The sequence below is a fragment of the Camelina sativa genome, chromosome 10 (genome assembly GCF_030686135.1).
Source record: "Camelina sativa cultivar CO46 ecotype springtype chromosome 10, ASM3068613v1".
NCBI classification, from domain to species: domain Eukaryota; kingdom Viridiplantae; phylum Streptophyta; class Magnoliopsida; order Brassicales; family Brassicaceae; genus Camelina; species Camelina sativa.
This window is the reverse complement of record NC_141889.1, coordinates 769,753-791,893: the sequence shown is the minus strand read 5'-3', so window position 1 is coordinate 791,893 and position 22,141 is coordinate 769,753. Positions and strand designations below refer to the sequence as shown.

General features: G+C 36.0%; 7 protein-coding genes, 1 non-coding gene and 2 pseudogenes across 10 annotated transcripts; 5 read left to right on the top strand and 5 right to left on the bottom strand.

Annotated features, from left to right (window-relative positions):
• Nucleotides 1-125: 125 nt before the first annotated feature.
• Nucleotides 126-3,001, bottom strand: LOC104716276 (ras-related protein RABH1c). Its single transcript, XM_010433668.2, has 6 exons — nucleotides 1,531-3,001; nucleotides 1,170-1,240; nucleotides 956-1,044; nucleotides 745-859; nucleotides 566-656; nucleotides 126-472 (listed from the first exon to the last, which is right to left on the bottom strand). Exons 1-6 carry the CDS (start codon nucleotides 1,645-1,647, stop codon nucleotides 323-325), a joined length of 633 nt encoding a protein of 210 aa, XP_010431970.1. The 5' UTR covers nucleotides 1,648-3,001; the 3' UTR covers nucleotides 126-322.
• On the bottom strand, nucleotides 2,235-2,935 carry LOC104716275 (uncharacterized). Its single transcript, XM_010433666.3, has one exon. The coding sequence runs from the start codon at nucleotides 2,933-2,935 to the stop codon at nucleotides 2,384-2,386; it is 552 nt and encodes a 183-aa protein (XP_010431968.1). The 3' UTR covers nucleotides 2,235-2,383.
• LOC104716274 (uncharacterized) lies at nucleotides 2,235-5,735 on the bottom strand. Its single transcript, XM_010433665.3, has 8 exons — nucleotides 5,190-5,735; nucleotides 4,301-4,950; nucleotides 4,130-4,202; nucleotides 3,955-4,032; nucleotides 3,803-3,866; nucleotides 3,636-3,723; nucleotides 3,457-3,541; nucleotides 2,235-3,349 (listed from the first exon to the last, which is right to left on the bottom strand). The coding sequence occupies exons 1-8, from the start codon at nucleotides 5,316-5,318 to the stop codon at nucleotides 3,263-3,265; spliced, it is 1,254 nt and encodes a 417-aa protein (XP_010431967.2). The 5' UTR covers nucleotides 5,319-5,735; the 3' UTR covers nucleotides 2,235-3,262.
• Nucleotides 5,736-5,827: 92 nt separating this feature from the next.
• On the top strand, nucleotides 5,828-5,900 carry TRNAR-ACG (transfer RNA arginine (anticodon ACG)). The gene has a single exon. It is a non-coding gene; the product is annotated as a tRNA-Arg (tRNA).
• A 105-nt stretch (nucleotides 5,901-6,005) lies between these two features.
• On the bottom strand, nucleotides 6,006-9,649 carry LOC104716273 (uncharacterized). 2 transcript variants are annotated; one of them, XM_087468131.1, is made up of 7 exons: nucleotides 9,536-9,649; nucleotides 9,298-9,401; nucleotides 7,735-7,878; nucleotides 7,567-7,640; nucleotides 6,953-7,073; nucleotides 6,532-6,843; nucleotides 6,006-6,433 (listed from the first exon to the last, which is right to left on the bottom strand). In XM_087468131.1, the coding sequence occupies exons 3-7, from the start codon at nucleotides 7,849-7,851 to the stop codon at nucleotides 6,161-6,163; spliced, it is 897 nt and encodes a 298-aa protein (XP_087324257.1). In that variant the 5' UTR covers nucleotides 7,852-7,878; nucleotides 9,298-9,401; nucleotides 9,536-9,649; the 3' UTR covers nucleotides 6,006-6,160. The 2 variants fall into 2 exon arrangements, with proteins under 2 accessions (XP_087324257.1, XP_010431966.1); XM_010433664.3 differs by lacking the exons at nucleotides 9,298-9,401; nucleotides 9,536-9,649 and having other exon boundaries at nucleotides 7,735-8,719.
• A 412-nt stretch (nucleotides 9,650-10,061) lies between these two features.
• LOC104716271 (protein HCC2) lies at nucleotides 10,062-12,101 on the bottom strand. Of its 2 annotated transcripts, none has more exons than XM_010433662.2 (7): nucleotides 11,792-12,101; nucleotides 11,355-11,505; nucleotides 11,188-11,263; nucleotides 10,862-11,086; nucleotides 10,680-10,769; nucleotides 10,459-10,591; nucleotides 10,062-10,365 (listed from the first exon to the last, which is right to left on the bottom strand). In XM_010433662.2, the coding sequence occupies exons 1-7, from the start codon at nucleotides 11,860-11,862 to the stop codon at nucleotides 10,257-10,259; spliced, it is 855 nt and encodes a 284-aa protein (XP_010431964.1). In that variant the 5' UTR covers nucleotides 11,863-12,101; the 3' UTR covers nucleotides 10,062-10,256. The 2 variants fall into 2 exon arrangements, with proteins under 2 accessions (XP_010431964.1, XP_010431965.1); XM_010433663.3 differs by having other exon boundaries at nucleotides 11,355-11,521; nucleotides 11,792-12,092.
• Nucleotides 12,102-12,738: 637 nt separating this feature from the next.
• Nucleotides 12,739-13,749, top strand: LOC104716270 (uncharacterized; annotated as a pseudogene).
• A 1,688-nt stretch (nucleotides 13,750-15,437) lies between these two features.
• LOC104719925 (putative F-box/kelch-repeat protein At4g39756 pseudogene) lies at nucleotides 15,438-16,573 on the top strand (annotated as a pseudogene).
• Nucleotides 16,574-17,166: 593 nt separating this feature from the next.
• On the top strand, nucleotides 17,167-18,413 carry LOC104719924 (putative F-box/kelch-repeat protein At4g39760). Its single transcript, XM_010437909.2, has one exon. The coding sequence runs from the start codon at nucleotides 17,307-17,309 to the stop codon at nucleotides 18,411-18,413; it is 1,107 nt and encodes a 368-aa protein (XP_010436211.1). The 5' UTR covers nucleotides 17,167-17,306.
• A 690-nt stretch (nucleotides 18,414-19,103) lies between these two features.
• Nucleotides 19,104-19,844, top strand: LOC147935706 (uncharacterized). Its single transcript, XM_087470228.1, has 3 exons — nucleotides 19,104-19,311; nucleotides 19,408-19,511; nucleotides 19,704-19,844. The coding sequence occupies exons 1-3, from the start codon at nucleotides 19,104-19,106 to the stop codon at nucleotides 19,842-19,844; spliced, it is 453 nt and encodes a 150-aa protein (XP_087326354.1).
• Nucleotides 19,845-22,141: the final 2,297 nt, after the last annotated feature.

The following is a 22,141-nucleotide window of genomic DNA, read 5'->3' as shown; positions in this document are numbered from 1 at the left end:
GTATGCAAATAATCAAAGAATAATATGTTAATGGTAACGTCTAAGAGATGAAAGGCACACAAACTTTTCGTATTGTGTTACAAGTTTGATTGGGTGTCTAACTACAGAACAAGGCAAAGATTCACTTATATAAAATAGTTCCCACTGATGTAGAAGAAGGTTTACTTCCGTGATACTATCATCACATTTGATTTAATCCTTTTTCTCTTTAATGTTTTTATATTCTGTGTCTGTTAATGTCTGATAAGATGAAAATCACAAAACTATCTTGCTCCCTTTTTTTTTTGCTTCACAAATTTCTTTAATAGAGTATGATGCTGAATCAACAAGAACAGCCTCCTCCTCCTTCTTGCTCACCTTGTGATGGATTCGAAGTGGTCCTTAGATTCACGTCAACCATGTCCTCTGATTTTGTTACCGATGAATATGAGTCCACCCCAGGTAAAGCTGCAGCAATCTTTCGAAACAAAGCCTGCGAAAGTAATAATCATTCGTGTTTGTGAGAGAAATCAGACAACCAAAAAACAGACACTCACTCAGGTCTCTAATTCAAGTTGCTCTATACCTTAATGTTGAAATTTTCTTTTGCGCTGGTCTCGATGAACATCAGTCCATACTCTTTAGCCTTATCTTCTCCTTCACTGATTGATACTTGCCTGTTTTCATAATATCATGAATGACACATATAAGACGGACAGAATTATATAACCTTATAGAATCGAAGCTGATTCTGCTTATTTATACCTTTTATCAACAAGATCAGTTTTGTTTCCAACAAGAACAATAATAACATCGCCTTGACCTCTTTCTCTGTGTACATCCTCTATCCATTTCGAGGTATTCAGAAACGTTTGCCTATCTGCCAGAAACAAGTATTTGAACTCATAAGACACAAAATGGGGAAAACCAAAGAATCAAGGACAGAAACAAAACAAAAAAAAAACGCTGGACTCACTGGCAACATCATATACAACAATGGCAACAGAAGAATCTCTGATGTAACTTGGGATAAGACTCCTGAATCTTTCTTGTCCAGCTGTATCCCTGTAGTAATCAACAAAAACCCCATTTGTGTGATCATTTGAATCACATAATAACACCATCTTTGTTCTTCCAAATTAACAGGTTAAGTTTAAAGAAAAAAAGAAGCAGTTTCTTAGTTCCCTCACCAAAGCTGCAAACGAACTGTTCGATCTTCGAGGTACATTGTTTTCGAAAGGAAATCGATCCCAATGGTAGGCTGCAGAGATAGAGAGAGAGAGAGAGAGAGAGCACAATTAAAAGGCTTAAATGACTATTCAACACGTATATTAACACCAAGAGATTACACCCAAAGCAGAGTCCAAAGCATGGATGAGTCTATTGTGATCATAATATCCTTAAGGAGATAATTAAATAAAGAACACAACAACAACAAAACAGATTAAAGTTGATGTCGGAGAATTAACTAGAGATGAGAATTAAAAACCTAACCACGGGTAAAAGATTATCGAAAAGAGGAATCTTGTGTGTTATAGTTATAAGACAAACCTGGTAAATAGTGTCGAACTTGTCATACATGAAACGAGTGATGATGCTGGTTTTTCCGACAGATTGATCACCTAAGAACACCAACTTAAACTTGGCCAAAGGTGAGACAGCCGCCATGTTCTCTCTCTCTCGTTCGTTCGGAAGAAAGATCCGAAGATTGAGAGTTTTCTTCTCTATGCTTAGGAGGTCTCCAAGAAGAAGAAGAAGAAAAAGAGAGAAGGAGAGCACGACGACCAAGAAGAAGACTAGGTCGCACACAAAGCCTTGGCAAAATATATTCAACGATTTCCGCGGGGACTTATATATATATAATAACGAGCGTGTGGATATTACTCGCCTGACCCTGACGTGCGGTTTGTGTATATCTCTAATACGCTTTTCTTAATTTTCATTGGGGTTTTCGTAAAAGAAAAAAGATATGATAAATATATGTTTTCTTAAATTTCAAGATATGATCAAATTTGAAGGATGAGACTCATAAAAAAGTTGGTTACTAAACACCAAGCTACTACTACTAGTCCACAAATTTGTGGGATAGATTTTGGATGATCGGAGATTGACAAAAACGAACAAGGTGGGGGAGTCCACGATTATTACAATTTATCAGAACACTTTTTTGCTATCAGTTTATGTGATTGATTAACATTTGAAGGAACATACACACACCCAAATCCACAGAGACAGTAATAAGAAAAGCTTGAATCTATCAGCAAATATCATCATATGGCTTATATATTAGTGTTCGTTCCATAAAACCTCAAACCAACTTAAACAAAATCAATAAGTCCGATTCAGAAACACAAAACCCTAAAATTGGGATTATTTAATTTTATCATTAAGAAACAAAAAACCCTTACTTACCAACAAATCTCATGTTGCTCCATGGAAACTTAGCCGTACCCGCCGCCGCCGCAGCACCAGCCCTCGTCGGAGAATTAGCCCTTTCACCGCCACCACCACGACGACCTTTACCTTTACCATTACCATAACCACCGATCTCCCTCTTCTCCTTCCGATCAAGCCAATGACTCTTTTTATCGTCTTCCTCCTCAACAAAGCTAGATCCTTTCACTTTACTCTTCCTATCTTCCTCAATGTACTTGACCGGAAACAAATCCCTAGAAATCGAAAGAGGGCTACGCAGCGTGACGTAAGCCTTCTTGTAATCAGCTTTCGCTATCAGCAGACCTCCACGCTTCTTCTTCTTCCCGTCCATGTTCAGCGTGTTCACCTTCTCCACATCGAATCCGTAGAGTGATACAAGAACTCGCTTGATCTCGATCTTCGTCGCCGATGGGATCGTTTTCAACGCGAACTCGTGAATGTTAGTCAGCTTCGCCGGCATCAGAAGCTTTATCGGAAGATTCGCGAAATGAACCACTCTTCCTCCCAATCTACTCCCCATTTCTCTCTTAGGTCAGATAAATGAAAGTGAGGGTTTTTGCTGCTTTCTTCTTCCCCCTCTCAAACCACTCTCTTCTCTCTCTCTCACATATGCTTCACTGGGCCTTGAATGGGTCTTTAATGGGCCGAATGAGCCTAATATGTAGTTTTTTTTTTTTTTTTTTTGAGTCTCAAAATCCACATTAGAGAGAGATGTGATCTTTTAAGCCAAGTTACAAGGTAAGAAGGACAACAACATTCATCATCACTTTTACTACACATTTTTTACAAGAAGCTAAACTTCTTCACTTGAATCTCATTTTTTTCTTTTTCAAAATCTTCATCAGGATCATGACCACCTGCAGATACCAGGCTCCGTTGTTTTGCTGAGAGCTAGAATCTCATCATACTTTGAGCCATATACAAATCCCCATAGCTGCGAAGTATCAAATCAATGGTGTGTTTCTTTGTTTCAGTAAAAGCTCAATAAAAACAATGGATCTTTGTTCCTTTTTTTATAGGAGAGTGATAAAGTTAAACTACCTCCACTTCTTTCACATCAAAGTCCTGAGAGTTTGCGAGACAAGAGTTCCCATATGTCTCTGAGTAAGCACTTGATCCGCTTAGCCTATATAACAACACAATGAATCAAATTGGATTTGAGGAAAAATTGTTTGTTGTCCGTTGAAATGGTAAGAGTTCTGATAGGGAATATATCTTACAGCTCACTGTCTAGATAGAGAGCAAACCGTCCACCACCTCCCAGAGCTAGAAATTCCTTGGAGCATAAAGTGTAGAACCGATTTGCACCTGTACCATAGCTACAAGTGAATAATGGAAACAACTCCAAGTAGTTCTATGTATCTAATAAGCAATGCATAATAAGTACCTGTGGGACGGTATATCGCGGGTTGTCCTGACTTATTTGTGAAAACAAATGTACTGTTGGTTCCCTGACAACAAAGAATGTGAATTAATAGTGAAATGCTTGAAAACTTGATAGATGGAATCAATATAAAAATTGGATCTTTAGCACCACACCTGATACTTTTTATCAGTTGGAATCAAAGGTGCCTCGACAAGACCACCAAAAACTGAACCTTTTCTGTCTCCGACAACCTGAAACAGAGGCGGTTTCCACAGAGCTCCATAAAAAAAATTCACACTTTTACCAAAGGAGACCAATATTTTGAATTAGAAACTGAATTTCATATACCAGTAAACTGAGACCAGGCCAGAGGAGGCTTTTCCTGTACAGTGTGGACAGTGATATGCCATGCCTCCATGTACTAGAAAATTGCAACAAAAAATGATCACACACAGCCATAGAATATATGAAATAACCCATTCTTAAGATTTATAATCAGCTCCAAATGAATTCTCTCACCTGTAAAGCAATATCCATTTCCTCCCTTGAACAAGCGCAGGAAGTGAAGTATATAAGGAACGTCTTGACTGGTCCGATAAAAGCAAAGAGGGCTCTGAAACTTCAGGTAGAATTACTTGCACTATCTTTGCTTCCTCTTTGACATTATTATCCTGCATCGGCTTCATCTCCAAGCCATCATATTCAGTCTCTTCATCGTCTGGTATCACATCAGAATTTACCTTTCTTTGCTTGCCCCCCGGAAACTTAACAGCCTGGTAAAAATTCTTCAAATGCTGTTTATACTTAGACAACAAGCTCTTCTTAACACCACCACTAGTAGCCTCCTTCATTTTTCCAATATGATTCACCGAAGATGATGATGTATCACTTGTTTCTGCCTCAGAATCTTCTTCTTCTTCTTCTTCTTCTTCTTCTTCTTCTTCTTCTTCTTCTTCTTCTTCTTCTTCTTCTTCTTCTTCTTCTTCTGATTCTTCGTCTTGATCCTGATCCTTCTTTTTGTCTTGGGGGTCTGAAGATAACAGTGAACCAAGGAATGCAGAGAAAGAAGAAGTATCTGGCTCGTCTACCAAATCCTTCTTAGGCTGCTGCTGCTCCTCCTCAGTAAGAGATTCTAGTTGATTTCTCTTATTAGACTCATCTTCCTCACCCTAATTAAGAAAAAAAAAAATGAGAAAACTAACCTGAGCTCATTAAATGATCACACAAATTTATAGTCCTACCTAGAAGCACTCATCAATCCATCAAAATACACATGATACAATATTCAAAGCAACTAAGCATTAACGCAGAGACCCATTACAGCAAAGTCCCAGAAGCAATGGTCAAGAACAAAAGACTCTAAATGTCAAACAAGAAGAGAAAAAGAAGAAAACTTTAAGATAGATACCGGAAGAGGAGGCGAAGCAGAGGAGGGGGGTTTATCAGAGATGGGATTAAGAAGAAGACCAGCGGTGAAATCGGTGACAAAGTGCACTGCTTTGCTTCTGAAAGATGATGATTTGTGGTGTTTCCCCATTTTTTTCTAGTCGTGCGTCCTCCCTCTTTTTAACTGAAATCTATTTTTAGTGAAAATATAAAAACTTGCAGATTCCACAATATCTTCTTTCTTTCTGACCAATCTACACCACAAAATCGAGTCAGCTTCTCCCACCAATCTGTTATTGAGCTGTGATCGTTTACCTAATACGCCATTCTTAGAAAATTTTGGAAAGATCATCTGCTAAAGAAGAAAACCATCTCTCTCTCTCTCTCTCTCCTTTAGTCTTAGGTCTAATCTTATCCGATTAGCAAGCTTTTAATTTTCTTTCTTTCTTCAGAGCTGAATTGGTTAAGGGACAAGGGTTTTGGTTTTGGATATGAATCGTTTTTGAGACAGCTTAACTAAAATATAAAAAGACGACCAAACATATATTATTCGGTGTGAGAGAAAGGTGACGGGGAGCTTACGAGAAAAGTAGTCTTCAAAGCTTTTTAGTTTGTTGGTATACATGATATATAGTTTGTAGAAGATCATTGTACAAGAAAGACTCCATGGCCCAATGGATAAGGCGCTGGTCTACGAAACCAGAGACTCTGGGTTCGATCCCCAGTGGAGTCGATTTCTCTTTTTTATCTACTTTTTGTTTGTTCCAATCAGAACGACGACGTATCGAGCCATACTCTGCTTTTTCTTTTTTTTTTTTTTCTAAAGTGAAGACTAAAATTGTCACAACAAAGGATCTTATATAAAGTTATGAACTTCAATGTAGCTACTAAAAACAACAACACCAAGAGTGTTTATTAACGAACCGTACAAATAGATGAAGACTCTAGGTAACTTAACTCTAAAGAACCTGAAACGTGATAGTCTCCCAGTCCTTAAACCAATGAAATGCTGCTTTCACCGCCGGGAGGCTTCCTCATACCACCAAAGTAGTCTCGGGATTCTGACTTCCCGTCTGCGAAAATATTGTTTCCACTCATTTCCCTTAGTTTAGCTGAGCTTAACTGCTTATCTGCAGTACCAGGTGATTCGTCGCCTTTGAAAATACCGTTGCCAGTGAGTTCCTGAAACTTCTGGTTATGTATCTTCTTTGATGTCTTCACAACAGGTTCTTCACTGAATAGTATGTTGCTTTGTCCTCCTGCTGGCTGTTTGCAAAATTATGCAAAAAAAAAAAATAACAATCTCAAATCGAAGAGAAAGTAAAACTTTTCAAAAAAGCATTGCCAAGATAAAGTATACTTACATTGGAAACTTTAACAGAAGTACGTAAGTTCCTTGGTGCAGGCTCTCCCATGTCTCTGTTACCTCTAGCTTCTTGTTGAGCAGCAGCCAAAGATCGAGGCTGAATCTCAGGTGGAGGTCCAAAGATGTTATGACCGCTGATCTCTTCGATCTTAGCACTTGATATCTGCTTGTTGCTCTTTAAGTCAGCCTCGGTGAGCAAGTTTCCGCTAAGCTCTCTTTGCTTTGCAACCTCGGTTAAAGTGGTTGGTTTCTTAGGGGAAACATTCCCGTCAGCGCTGAAAGATATCTGACTCATCCCATTCAGAGTTTGCTGCAAATTTCAGAAATACATTATTATTACCTAACTACCATTTCTGAAATACACATGTTTCAAAATCTGTTGAAACAAACATGAGAGTCACAAGAAAAGTATAAGTTACCTGATAGTAACGGAGTCCAGTCTTTGGATCAGTAGCATCGGAATCAGACCCAACTTTTGCCTTATCAGTAAATATGCCACTCCCAGTCATCTCTTTCAACTTGTACCCTGAACAATTCTTCCTGTAAACAAAAAAAAAAAAGAATAAAATAGCCTTAAAAAACAAGTAAAGATTCAACCTTTAACACTAGCAGATCATGGAAAGTATAAGCAAATTAGGTAAAGCTAAATTATAAGTATCAACAAAGAAGAGACAAAGAACTCCTCAATAGAGATAATGAAACAGTAGTAGATTGACATGTAAATGGTGGGGCTTGATGAGAACAATGAATGTAATAAAATATAGAATTAAAAAAAAATCCTCAGATAAGCCAAAAAAGCATTTGACCAATCTCTTTTCATAAGTTCATCATTGCTTCAAAATGATGATATCACAAAATAAAATAAAAAGAACTGACATTCAAACAAAGGAACCATTTTTTTTTTTTTTTTGTGAATAATAAAAAAAAATGCAATCCCTTTCAAGAACCGATTCTGTTTCAACTTAGATCTGGTAATGAAATGGTTAAATAAAGATTTTGCATGAGGGATGAGATTTAAAATAGATCTTCTTACAGCTTATTGAGAGACTGAGCTTCCTCATCTGTGATCTGACCTCCGCCGAGAATCTTGCTGATTCCATCGGATGGCTGTAAAATAAATGAAAGAAGAAATCACGGTTCAGCTTTCTCAATAGAAAAACAAAAAAAAGTGAGAATATATTTAATGAAGAAACAAACGGACCTGGTGAGAACGAGCGGCGGAAGGGGTTGTAGAATGTTGAGGAGGAGGGGTTTCTGACCAGGAAAGCAGATCGGCGGTGGAAGTGTGAGGGTTTCTCACCGGCGTGTTTCTCTCCATTTCTTTTTTTGTTTTCTTCTCTTTCTTCTGATTCCAAGTGAAAAAAAGGTTTTTTTTTTTCTTGAAACACTTCAATCAATGGTTCAAAGATATCTTTTCTCTTTTCTTTTTTATTCTTTTTACTTTAAAATCATAAAAGGAAAATATAGAAAGAGATTAGCGTAAAGACTAAAGAGCAGAAATAGAATTGTTATTTATTGTCTCATGACAGAAATAGAGTTTTAATTTAATAATCTTCGATAAACTGAACATTACAATCCGAATTGAATGAGGAAAGCTACTGAAAGCATTAAATTTAAATAGTTTTTTTTTAAAAAAAAAAAACCCCCAAAAAATATACTACATACTTACATAGTACACCAAAAACTTTATTAAAAGCAAAATGTAGATTTTTTCCCACTCTCATAAATAATTTTTTTTTCCACGCTCATAAATAATTTGTTATCATCATCGTTTCATATTGTTTTCCAAATTTTCAGTTAATAAAGGTTTTTTAATTTTACATTTTATCAACGGTTAAGTATGGATAAGTTATAAAATATTCAAATTCATTTCAAACCAAAATCTTGAACTTCATATTGTAAAATAATAAACATATGAATAAAAAGTTTATAACTAATTTTTATTTTGTAAAAAAAACTATTTTTTATTTATTTAAAACAAAATAAAATATAACTAATAGTTGTTTTTAAAAAAAAAAAATCTATAAGGAAAAATTGAAATTCTTTTTTTTTTTAATTAGAAATTGAATACTAATTGTGAAATCTCTAACTATTAAATGACGGATCCAAAATCAGTTTAACTTTCACATCATATTGCAAATTTTATTATTTTTTTATTATTTAAAATTTTATTAAAACTTTTAGACTAAAATGTTCAAATTTTTTTAAAAAAAATAGAATGACAATGAAAGTTTTAAATCTTTTAAAATCAGTAAGGAAAAAAAACCTTTTAAAAATTATCTAGAAAATTGTGAAATCTACATAACGATGTGATAAACAAGTTTGATTTGTGGAATTTCTAACGATCAAGTGAATATATCAAATGACTGGATCCAAAATCTGATTAGTTTTTACATCATATTGTAAATTTATTATCCAATTTTTCATTAATTAAAATTAAAAAAAAAGTTTTTTAAAATCAATAAAAACGTTTAAAAATTAAATAGAAAATTGAATGCTAAATTTATATAAAGATGCGATAAACAAGTTCGATTTATGGAATCTCTAACGATCAAGTGACTATCAAATGACTGGATCCAAAACCTGATTAGTTTTCACATCATATTGTAAACTTATTACCCAATTTTCATTAATTAAAATTAGAAAAGTTTTTTTAGAAAAAGCAATTTATAAAAAAAATTGAATGAAAAAAAAAACAGTAAGAAAACATTTTTTCCTTTTAACTTAGCGTAAAAAAAAAAAAAAGAGAAGGGATGAAATTGACCTAGTTTTTTGTTGGGATCACCGGCAAAACAAAACACCGTCGCCGTCTCCGTGGACTAGCGTCAAGCATCTTCATACTTTGTGATGGTGAGAGGGAGAGAGAGACTGCGATGTAATTGAAATAGAATTAAAGCAAGCGCAGGGATCGAATAAGAGAAAAGAGAACCCTAAAAAATCAGAGCATGTAAATTGCAAGAATCAGTAAACAATCAGATAGAGAGAAAGAGTAAGGGCGAGACCTATATTTATAGACTCATCTTATGTCCGCGTGTCTTGGGATCAAAGTTTCCTTTTTTTTTACACATCTCTGTTATGTCTTTCTTTTATTTGACCTTATGACTCAAGTTTCCTTTATTTGACCTTATGACCGACTTACTCGTATGTTGTTTCCTTTTCACTGTGCTCTGATTGAAATAAACTAAAGAAAACACATCTTGCCAACAAAATATCCAAGCAAAAGATTCAATCACTTCGATTTCTATTTCATTGAAAGATAATTAAAGAAACCTAAATGATTTAGTAAAATGTAAATCCCAACAAAGGATTATGAAAGGAACTGTACATTATTTGAGTTATCACTACATATATTCTTTGTTTCGTCAAAGCTATAACACCATACTCCATAGGAGAAGTCAAAATGCTCCACCAAACCAATTCAATCACCTACATTTATATTATTCTCTAAAATCAAATCCATCCTCCAGATCTAACAAAAGCGGTAGCATCGACACAATCTCTTCCACTCCTTGTGAGCGAGGATGAAGATTCCAGAAACTTCATACCATATAGTTTAGATTTCAAAATTTCAACAAGTTTGCTGGATCTACTATCTAATTTTCCTTTTTCAATGACAAAAAGAAGGATTAACAAAATCGTCTAAATGAAATTCACCAATTGAAGAAAACAATCAAAGAGCGCAGCCTAATAATGTTTCTCTCTTTAGTATTTGGTCAAAATGGTTCATTGTGAAACAGAAGTAACTTCTTTAAGAACCTCTTGTGAGAGCTCATCTGGATTATACTCAACCCCAAAGCATCTCACAACCTCCATCTTCGGATTTAACAAGTACCTATACAAAACAAACATCACAACATTAGGCTTTTGTTTCTTTCTTTCTTATGAAAGAACAAGATGCGTGTGCTTTCAGAAGATGAATCCTTACATGTTGTGAGAAGTATCAACGAGATAATCGTCTCCGTCTTCTTGAACTTTCTTGAAGTAGACACGATACTCTTGTGCCATTTGCCTCATTGCACTTGCAGCTCCGGTTAGTCCTAGTATTCTACTGTCAAACTCTGCAAAAAAGACACAAGCAACAGAAAAACTTCAGGGGGTTGCGAAAAAATAGCTGTATAACACGGGAGCAGAAAGCAAAACCGAGACCTTTCAAGTATGCGCGGAGATGAGAAGGCGAATCTCGTTGAGGGTCAAGAGTGACGAAGACAGGCAGAATATTCTGGTTATGTTTAGACTCTGTTCCCATCAAGACAAGAAGACATCATTACTAAAAAGATCATATTATAATGTGAAAGGTATGGAGTTCAGCTCAGTTTAAGTGAGTCAACCTAGTTTATCAACTGCTTTGGACATCATCTTCAATTGCTCAGGTCCAACATCCGGGGAAAACGAGTATCCAAAGTAGAGTAGAATCCATTTACCGCAAACATCTTTCTCAGTGACTATCTTATTTTCAGTGCTCATAAGAGTAAACGGACCTCCAATAATTGGACCTTTGACAGTTGTATTAGAACCGCATCCACAACCACTGTTGCTGCTGGTGCTTGTTTGACCTGCAAAAGTAGCAAGTAGAAAAGATCTAAGCATTTTTTATCAATCCAATGTGTCAAACAGCATCATCAAAGTCTATATATATGTATATATATATATATACCTTTTGGAACTGCTCTTCTCTCATCGTTGTAATGAAGAAAGGTGATGAATCCAGCAAATCCAAGCACAATTGCTGGCTGAAAATGCAAACATAGCATCGAATTGGTTTTTTCCCAAAACAAAAGATCCAAGACAAGAACAAGTTAAAGCAACAAGAGAAAACTATACAACAGCATAACGAGCACGAGAACGAGAAGAAGCTTGAGTTCCTCCTCCTCCTCCTCCTAAAGGAAAGAGAGGATTAGCATCTGGCATTTCATGGCCCTGTCTTGTTGATTTACTGTAATTGAATGATTGAATTCGTTTCGATGGTCCAGACCTAAACAAAAAGAAGTCTTGAAATTGAGATCAATCAAGGGTTCGATTCAATCTAATGGTTCCAAGAACAAGACTTTCTTCAGTTAGGAAAATAAGCAAAAGCTTCAATTTTGATACTTTCAAAGAAAAGCCCAACAAGAAACATTCGCATCAGCATCAAAATTCCAACAAAGAGAGCAAATTTTTAATAGCAGATGGAAGTAACAATTTTGTTCTGTAAGTAAGATCCACTGAGGAATTAAAAAATTAGGGTTTAAGAGGGGTTTAAGAATATAAGACTGACGAACCTTCGGAGAAAAGTAGCGGCTTGACTCGCACCATATCTGCAGGAAAGAACAAGACGGCGACAATGAAACATTGCGATATTGTTGGTTCTTCTTCTTTCTCTCTTCCTTTGACAATTTTTTTTTTTTTTTTCAATTCAGTCAGAAAAGCTTATTCCAGTGAAATCGTTTAGACTCATTTTCCCCGAACTCGTCTACTTCGCTCTTACAGAAGAATCTTTTTCCTTGGTGAAGAAAAAGTTTTTTTTTTCTTTTTCTTGGTGCCCAAGCTCGTCTCCGTGTGTTTCTCTTTTGTTTTTTTCTTCTTTTTCCTATTTTGTGTGTTATGTCATAATTATTTTATGGGCTGACTCAATAGTTTATTTTTGTGTATGATATATTGGGCTTCTTAGGCTTTACAATTGACAAAAAAAGCATTGGGCTTTATGTTCACAAATTTGAGTGAACAATCCGCTTCAGCTGTACTTGTTAAATTTTCTTGTTTAGTGAACAAGTATCTTTTAAGAATTTTCATTAAGTCCTCAATCCTCAATCCTCATATACTGTATATTACTCATAATAAGCCAATCTTCTATATCAAATATATCAAACTATTCAGAAACAATGCATATTGACGCTCTATTTATGTTTTCTTGTTTAGTGAGAGCTAGTAGTTGATTTAATGCAATACTATATATTGTGATATTGTCACAACCATGAATTTTATCTCTTTTGCGACTATATAATATTTAGAATTATAATGATCAAATATGTAATGGTAACAATTATTAAGTTGAAACAAAAAGGAAACAATTTTTTTTTTCGTTGAGTTGGTAAAAATGCAAGAAAAATCCGGTCCAAAAGACCAACTAAAGTTACGCAAATCAACGACAGCCACTACTGCCACACTCCATGCAATAGTTCGCATTTCCTCTCTATTCTCTTCTCCGTCTCTGTCTCTGTCTCTACACTCCCTCCACGACCACACATTATATTCCCTTTCCACCGTTATTCCGATGGAGGGGCCACCGCTACCTCCGACCTCTACCACCACCACCACCGACAATGAAAACAAAACCACTAATCCTCCTTCTACGTGTCATCGTCCCACCAGCAGCCTTCCCCAACTCCCTTCATCATCTGCCTCCCAAGTTTCTTCACCTCCACAACATTTTCGTAACCATTCTTTGAATCTTTCCCCACACTTGTCATCTTCTTCTCCTCCTCCTCCTCCTCCTCCGGATCCAATCCCAGAGATCGAGACATACGTAGTGCAGGTTCCAAGGGATCAGGTTTACTGGACCTCTCCTCCAGATAATGCAAGGATCGTCCAAAGACGCAGAAATAGCGAGCCGGTGAAAAATAATAAAAGATTCTGTTCTAAACGATGCATGTGGATATTTATCTCTGTGGTCGTCATCGGACTTATCATCTGCGCGATCGCATTCATCGTCGGTTTTGTTTTCAAGCCGGAACCTCCGGTTTTCAACGTTAACAAACTCGAGAAATCTCGCCATTTCGAGATTATGCTGACATCCAAGAACCCAACCTCCACCATGTGGGCGACCTACAAAGGTCTCGTCTCCCTCATGTACAAAAACAAGAACCTCGGCCAAGGGAATTTCCCGGAGCTTTCACTAGCCGTGTCGGGTTCCCATACGGTCAACCTAGAGCTAGAAGGGTCCAAGAACGCAGATGTGCTGCCGCCTGAAGTGGTTAGCTTGGTATTGACGATGGGGCTCAATGCGGGATTCGGCACGGGCTTGGTGAAACGGGACAAGGAAGTTGCAGTGACATGTTATATTAAGGTTAAAGGATTATTAGATGCTAAGAACGTTGAGATTGTGTCCGAGAGTTGTGAGAGTGAGTTCATTAAATAAAACTAATTCACACTCAACAAAATTATTTTTTGTCTTTACATATAGGTGAATTAGCGAGCTTTGTTTCTTATCATGTGTAATGTAATTTTTTCTTTTCTTCCAAATGTCATATTCTTTTTTTCTTTTATTTTAAGGTTTACTTTACATGTTAATGTTATAAAAAAACTGGCTCTGGCGTACCTAAAATAGATAGAGGGGTTATTTTTCAATTAAGTAAAACAAAAGACCTTACAGTCGAAACAAAATCTTCATGGGTCAGTTGCTTGTGGTTTGACACTGAATGTAGAGTTTGGAGACCAGTCAAGGGTCTGTCTTCCCTGAACCAGAGCTGTCGTAGTGGTTTGATTGAAACAGTTACGTGCTGTGGGAAACTCTTACTCTTGTGGGACAAGCCTACGAAGCCTCGTCGTCGTAGTTATATTTGTGAAGACAAGAATATTTTATGTGCGCTGATTGCCTTTGAAAGGCGCAAAAATGGTCAAGTTTGGGGAAAGGTTGAGAGGTGTAATGTTGTGCTTACCGTTCTCGGTTCATACCGTTTCTTGCGTTCTACACTGATACGGAACTGATCAATTGTCATTATGTTTTAATTTGTTTTTGATTGTGGAGAATTGGCTTTTTAGTTAATTATTATTGTTTAAGTATATTCCTAGCTGAAATCATTAGCAGCATCAATGAGGAATACAGTTCTGCTAGTATATATCGTCAAAGTTGTTCCATGGATTATATGGCTTTTGCTTAACCTTTAATTATTAAATAGTTTGGCATGAAACTATGATACATTTGTTTGTGTGTGCTTGGTGTTAAATCTAAACTCAGGTGTTAAAATTATCTGTAGCTATTTCTTTAACTATCACTATATAAAACTCATTTCAAATTTCGATCATCGTTTTACAGAGAACATGTTGGGGGTGATTGGCTAAATTCTTTTTTAATTTAAGATCGGTAGATATTTTCACTGTTGCACTATTTTTTTTATTTTAGAAAATCTACACTCAATATCACAAGACTTTGGTCTTGTCCAACGTGTAACCCCTTTTCACGGAATTTTGGTGCATGTTCGGAATTCAAAAAATGTGTTCGTTCTTTCGCAACGTTTGTGGTTATTAAGGTGGCTGACCATACGACATTGGTCATCCATCATCACGAGTGGCCTCACATTCTGTATGAATTCTTTCTCTTTAGGAGATTTGGTCCCCTTTGTTTATTTTGTCAATTTTATGGTTTCAACTCGAGCTATAAAGCTTGTGTGTCGTGTATTTTAAGAACAATGTTTGTATTTTACTTTTCCTCCTATATAAGTTTATTGGTATGTTTGGCTCCCTTTGGATGGAAGCATGAAGCATGTAATCCTTGAATCTTATATAACGGAATGTTTGATGTCAACAAAAAAAAATATCACAAAACAACCCTACAATCACACATATCTTGAAACAGGACTATTCTCCATATATGCCCTGTTTGAAACTGCTACTACTTGGAACAGAGCTTTTGTCTTGTAATTCATAGAAGCTAAAACGGATAGATATTGATTATGTTATTTTTCAAACGGGGACGATTAATTAAAGATCTTTCTAAATGAAGGGGTCAATTTTTAATTAAAAAATAATACAAAGGTATATATATATAAGACAAAGGTCTTTCTAAAATGACCTAATCGTGTCGCCTTTATAGTATGGAGAACTCTAAAGTAGAACCACCTCAAACAAAACCAACGTCTCGAGGTTGGTTAACAAATTCATGCTCAACCCTACTTTTGTATAAGAAAGCCCTAGTCTCTGCCGCACTCAATGGATTCCGCCGAAGTCGAACCGCCGCAGAAAAAGAAGAAAACAAATGCATCATCATCTCTGTCGTTTCTGTCACTTCCTGATGAAATCGTTGTAAACTGTTTAGCCCAAATACCGAAATCGTACTACCCGAGACTCTCCCTAGTCTGCAAGAGTTTCTGCTCTTTCGTCTTATCCAGGGAGCTCTACGTGGAGCGGTTGCACGTTCGAACACATGAAAACGTCCTTCACGTCTGCTTACAGTTACCCAATCTTTGTCTTCCCTCATGGTTTAGTCTCTGGATAAAACCTGATCAAACCCTAACCAATGACATAGGGAAGAAGAAAAAGTCCACCGGAAATGCTTTGTTGGTGCCAATGCCTTCTTCGTATTCTCCTCGTGTACCAATGTTCATCGGTGAGACTGGTTCACAGTTATACGCGATCAGCAAAGATAATACTCCGTCCTCTTTCATGTGGGTTTGTGATAAGAGCACTATTTACGCCTGGCGTAAACCCCTAGCATGACGGTAACTCGAGCCAACGTTGTTGCGTGTGTCCTCGATGAAAAAATATACGTAATGGGAGGTTGTTCAAGACATGAATCTACTTATTGGGGTGAAGTTTTTGACCCAAAAACGCGAACTTGGGAACCTTTACCTGACCCTGGGGTTGAGCTACGCTTATCTTCAATCAAATATATGGAGGTGATGGAAGGAAAGATTTACGTTAAGAACAGCCATGCGAGGGACTATGTTTATGATCCTAAAGAAGACAAATGGGACCTTGACGCAAGACCACTCGTGATGATTGAGAGAAAGTGTGAGATAAAGAATGTATGGTACCGTTGTGGTAGACAAAGTTGCTCGTGGTATGACACAAAGCATGAACAATGGAAAGTTATCAAGGGTTTGGCTACATTGAATCGGTACTGTCCTTTTGGTTTTCTTGAAATAGCTAACTATGGTGAGAAACTCTAAATTTTGTGGGACATATTTGCGAAGCCTCGTCATCAAAACAAGAATATTTGGTGTGCCGTGATTGCACTTGAAAGACGCATCGATGGTGAAGTTTGGGGAAAGGTTGAGTGGGCTAGCATTGTGCGTACGGTTCCTAGTTCATATGTTTTCTTGCGTTGTGAAGTGAAACCGGTTTGATCAATATTTGTGATCATGCTTTTGTTTTTAGTCTTTTAAGTCACTGGTTTTTTAAGTCATGTTCTTTAAATTATGAGTATTTTAAAAAATTATGCTCAGATTTTCACTATTGACAAAATCAATGGGTAGTACATTCATATAGTATATCATCAAAGCTATGGAATTTGAGAAATCAAACCAACACGTTAGGCAAATTGGCCATTTACACCTATCATTATCAATGTCTACCTTTTTGGCTTTTTCTCTTTTTGCAATTTAATTTTCTTATATTCTAACGAAAATCAAAATTTATGACTTGATTTTCAAATCTAGTTATATATATGTGTGAGTTGAATTCGACAAAACGATTAATTATAAATTCAATAAATCACGCAGTATATTTAAAAAATCTACATTTATTTTAAAATTTTGTATTTTACCTGGTAGAGTTTCTAGATACAATCATACAACATTGCTCCTATCTATATTAAATTTTTATAATCACTAGATTAATTTAACTAATTGTTGGGGTAAACATTATTGTTGAAGATATACATAGATCTCATATAATTATTTGTGTCCATCTAACTAATTAACGAGTACGTCATCTAACATCCCCCATTTGATTGCTGCTACCTTTCTAATTGGTTCAACTATATTTTTTAACTAGATCAAGGGATCGCTTTAATATCAAGCAAACAAAGGTTGTTTGATAATACGTAGCTGACCGTATTTAGCCATAACTCCTAGAGCTATGATCTCCCAAGAAGACGCACCTCTTAGTACAAACCAATCTCCGTCATTATCATCACTACCACACGAAATCGTTGTGAGTTGCTTAGCCCACGTCTCCGGATCGTACTACCCAATACTCTGCCTCGTATCAAAGCAATTCCGCTCAATCATCTTATCAGACGAGCTTTACGAGGCAAGATCTCAGCTTGGAACTAAAGAAACCCGCCTCTTCGTATTGCTAAAATTGCCAACTCGTTCTGATCCTTGTTGGTTCACTCTTTGGATAAAACCTAATCAAACCTTAACCAACAATAGCCCGATCAAGAAAAAGTCTACTGGAAATTTACTGGTGCCGTTGCCTTCATCGTACAATTATCAAGTACCAATACCCTGTATGACTGTTGGTTCAGAAACCTACATAATTGGTGGACACGATGCTCCTTCCTCCTCTGTGTGGGTATATAGAAATAGGAGTCTTCACACCTTACGTAAAGCCCCTAGCATGTCCATGGCCCGGAACAACGCAATGGTTGCTGGCATATATCCTAAAATATACGTAATGGGAGGGTGTGCGTCGGATGAATCCATGAATTGGGCAGAAGTTTTCGACATAAAGACTCAAACATGGGAACCTTTGCCAGACCCTGGTCCAGAGGTTCGTGGACATTGGGTTAGGAAAATCGAAATTCATCAGAAAAAGATGTACCTTTATAGCGAGAAGAAGTATTATATTTATGATACTCAAGAAGGTAGCTGGGACATTAAAGATATACCCTTAAATTACAGATGGTGTCTGATTGATAAAGTACGTTATATTTATCATAACAAAAAGTGCTGGTGGTTGGACACGAAGTCTAAAGTCTGGAGAATGATCAAAGGTGTGGAGTTTTTAAATAAGTTCCGTGAAACAGATAGGGTTGAAATAGTTAACTTTGCTGGGAAACTCGTAATGGTATGGGACGGGTTTACGCTGTCTAAACGAAACAAGAAGATTTGGTGTGCGATGATTTCCCTTGAAAAGTGTCGTGGAGGTGACGAAATATGGGGCAAGATTGAATGGGTTGATGATGTGCTTATGGTACCTTTATCATATACCTTCTTGGATTGTATGGTGGTATCGATATAATTAATCCGGTTCTGTTTTGTTTTGATCTTTGTCAATTAGAGGGGTATTGAACTTAAATTTTAAAGAATTTGGTAGGATTTTAATATTTTAGAGTTTTATATTTTTAAGAGATTTGATTGTTTTTAAAAAATTTATATATTTTTTTAGAAAACATCCATTATGTGAGATTATACTATTAAACTTTGGCTGGCTTTTAATACCCTCCCCTCTTACTTTGTGCAATGTTGTTGTTTTGAGGTTATTTATTTTTGGTCGTCAATTTAAGCTCAATTGCTTCGCGAGCGATTCGGAACCTAAATTGAGCTATTGGGGCTAAAACAGCATTTTATGGCCCATTAAACCATGGCCCAGTTATAATTACTTTCCCAGCAAGATAATAATCTAACATCTACAAAGCATGATTTACAGTTTAACACCCACAAAAAGCATGATTTACAGTTTAACACCCACAAAGCCTCGATACACACTTATCACACCACACAAATTAAGCACATGTTTTATTTTTATACATCAGTTCGTGCTATATAATTTATATCAAGCTTTTGTTTTGTTTTTCATTACATCAATTGTGTTTGAATTCTACTCTTTTAATAACGAAAGTTTCATTTTTCATAAAATGTAATCTCTCATATTTCTCCTGTTAATACTTTCTCAAGGTTAGTATCTTCTAACCACACTATTACCATCAAGATGAATGTAGATATCACCAAAGCCGTGGGTCTACAAAACTACCGTGAAGTCGTCTTCTACGGCGAAACTAGCCTAGGAAACCCAGGCCAATTATTTAAAACAGTCTTTGATTTGGCTAGGAGTAACCTGTGGGTTCCATCAGCGTGGTGGCCTTATCCTGGACATCCCAAGTTCGATGCGTCAACCTCCACAACATACGTTTCCAGCCGTAATTTTTCTGTTTGCATGCTCTTAATTCTAACTCTCTATTCATCTATGATACGTAGTTACGTACGTTCTAACTTTTAATTCTCTCATTGTTTAGGTGGAAAATTTGTGGAGATGGCGTATCATAAGGGTGTCATAAGGGGTGGTTTAGCCCAAGAAAATGTTGAGTTTGATGGTTTTCTACTCGAGGGCCAGAATTTTGTACGGCTACACCAAATAAAATCTTTGAAAATGTGCTGTTCAATGGCTTGGAGTTTCCACGTATGGCGCAGTGGAGGGAACGGTCACCATTTTAGAGAACCTGATTAAACAAAAATCTATCACGAGAAAAATTTTCTCCATAATTGGTTGAGATGAACTGGTGGGGTAATCATTTTTGGTGGATACAACCAGGAGCACTTGGAAGAAGACCGTGCATACGTTCCTGTCATAACAAAGCCGTTTAAAGACTTTTGGACAGTGAAGATGGCTACATTGGTCAAAAACCAACCAAACATTGTGTTTGTACCGTGCACATCAATGACTCTGGGATGACGGATATTTTAGGTCCGCTAGTAAGAGAACTAAACTGGCATGTAGGTTTCTCGGATTAGCGTTTATGAGAAGGTATCACACTCTGTTCGCTTTTCAAGACATAAAGAAACGTCGGATAGGATTTGTTACTCCAGTAGCATAAAGAAGAAACACAACATTATATATCGATGCTAATAACAAAAATAAAAGGATACAAATAAATAATATGAATTGTAAGGGTGTTATATTTAATGAACTATATTAACACTTCAATACGTTACATGCACTTTTTTTTTTTTTTGTGGGCTGCATAAGAACTAAATTTAATCCTATGAATAAAAATAATTAATGAATCTTTCCAGCAGAGTGCCTGGTTATCGCTTGAGAGACGTGTCCAACTTACTTTTTTATTACTCTCTCCTAATTTATCTATGAAGTTAGTCATGTCGAAATTGTGAATTTTGTTTCGTCTACCGACCTCTCTCATCGATCACACTAATCATTCGGTTATGAATGTGATTAGGTGAAACATCAGACTTTGACTCTCAACTAGTTTTTTTTTTTTTCCCTTCTGTTTGTTGTTATTATACGGGTACAAATTAATCCACTTCAACTACTTTCGAATTTAAGACAGATAACTCATCTTGTTCGTAACCCATTTTTATGGAAATTTTAAACAATCACGTTTTATTTTCTCATAATTTTTTTCGTACTCAGTATTTTTCAGACCCAATACCAAACGAGTGGATGGTAATACCGGTTTAAACCAGCATAACTAAAGACCAATACAATGCTGTTCAGAAAAAGAAAAACAAAACTAAAGACCAATACAAACTCTTTATCCTACAATTCCACATGGTCTCGTTGGAACTTGGAACCCATGCTTTTTTTCTTTTCTTCTTGAAGTGGTTCTTGTACTTTCTTAGCAGCCGTGTATAATAAAACATAAACCTTTTCATCTTCTTTATTTTAATTTTAAAGCCGACCATCGTCCACTAAAATTATTTAGACTTTGTTATAAATAATGTAAATACAACAAACTTTCCTATTTCTAAGAAGTGTCAGAGAGGATTCTTCAAGTAAAAGATCGACACATAAGTTTTGCTCCCCCTAATGAGGGCATCTGAGTCACATGCCTCCACATGCCACCAAAGAGTTTGGAACTTCCCATACTCATAATTACATATATATGGATGTGGCTGCGTAAATGATGAACACATCCTTCAGAGAACACGTGTTAGATATTCATTGATAAAACACCTTAAGATGATTCACGAAAAAGGGGATCTTGGTCATGTGAAATGTTCCTTGGCATTTTTAGTTGACAAATATATATTCTTGTTAACGTACTTGACAAATATATCAAAAAATATTTATTAATGCATGTGGAGACAATATAGTTACATAGATAATAGATGGTTAAGATGTAGTGCTTCTGGTCTTGTATTAATCAATTGAAGAGCCTTCTTTATCTTACTTTTATTGGTTTAGTAGCTTATTGTTTTTACTGTTATCAGTCTAATGCACATGTCATTTCAGAGTGTTTTTATTGTTAATTGAATTTTAAGCAGTTTTTAAAAAAAATGTTAAATTGAAATGGAAATGTAAGACCGGATTTTAATTTATATACGAGGAAGTCAAGCACGTTAAACTTGAATGCGTTCACATTCAGTTGATGCCAAACTCAAAGTTCAAAGAAGGCATGCATTATTAAGGTTTCTTTTACTATTTTCATACTTTCTCGTAGGAATGGGTCTTTTTAAATTGACCTATGTATGCATAAAAAGGGTCTACAAACTTGAAATCTTACGGCGACCAATAATTGGTTTGATGCTATGCTACTATTATTGTGCTTATATGCTTTTAAAATTTGTAGTCGGCCAATAATTGGAGTGTGAAATTTTTTTATTCTTTTATACGGACAATTGGAGAAATTAAAGCTAAAAAGTTAAAACAATATAGAATCTCTCTCTCACTTTTTTTTCTGGTGGATTCCAACTCTTCCGTTGTAACTTTTGCTTTCCAACAATTTCTAAGGATTTGTTTAGTGTAGTGTGTTAATTAATACATGTCTTTATCCTTAATACAAAACCCTAATTAACCTGTATAAAGAAAATGCTAAGTCACAGAACAGAAGAAAGAAAGAATTGCACCAAATCTTAGTTTGATTAGTGGTATCATATGTACATAACAAAATAACATATTTTCTGGTCAACGTGAGGCAAATTATCATCGGATTTTTTATTATTATTTTTTATTTCAACGTCTCTTTGTCAATCATAGGCAAACTCAATTTCAGTAAAATGACTACGCTTTTA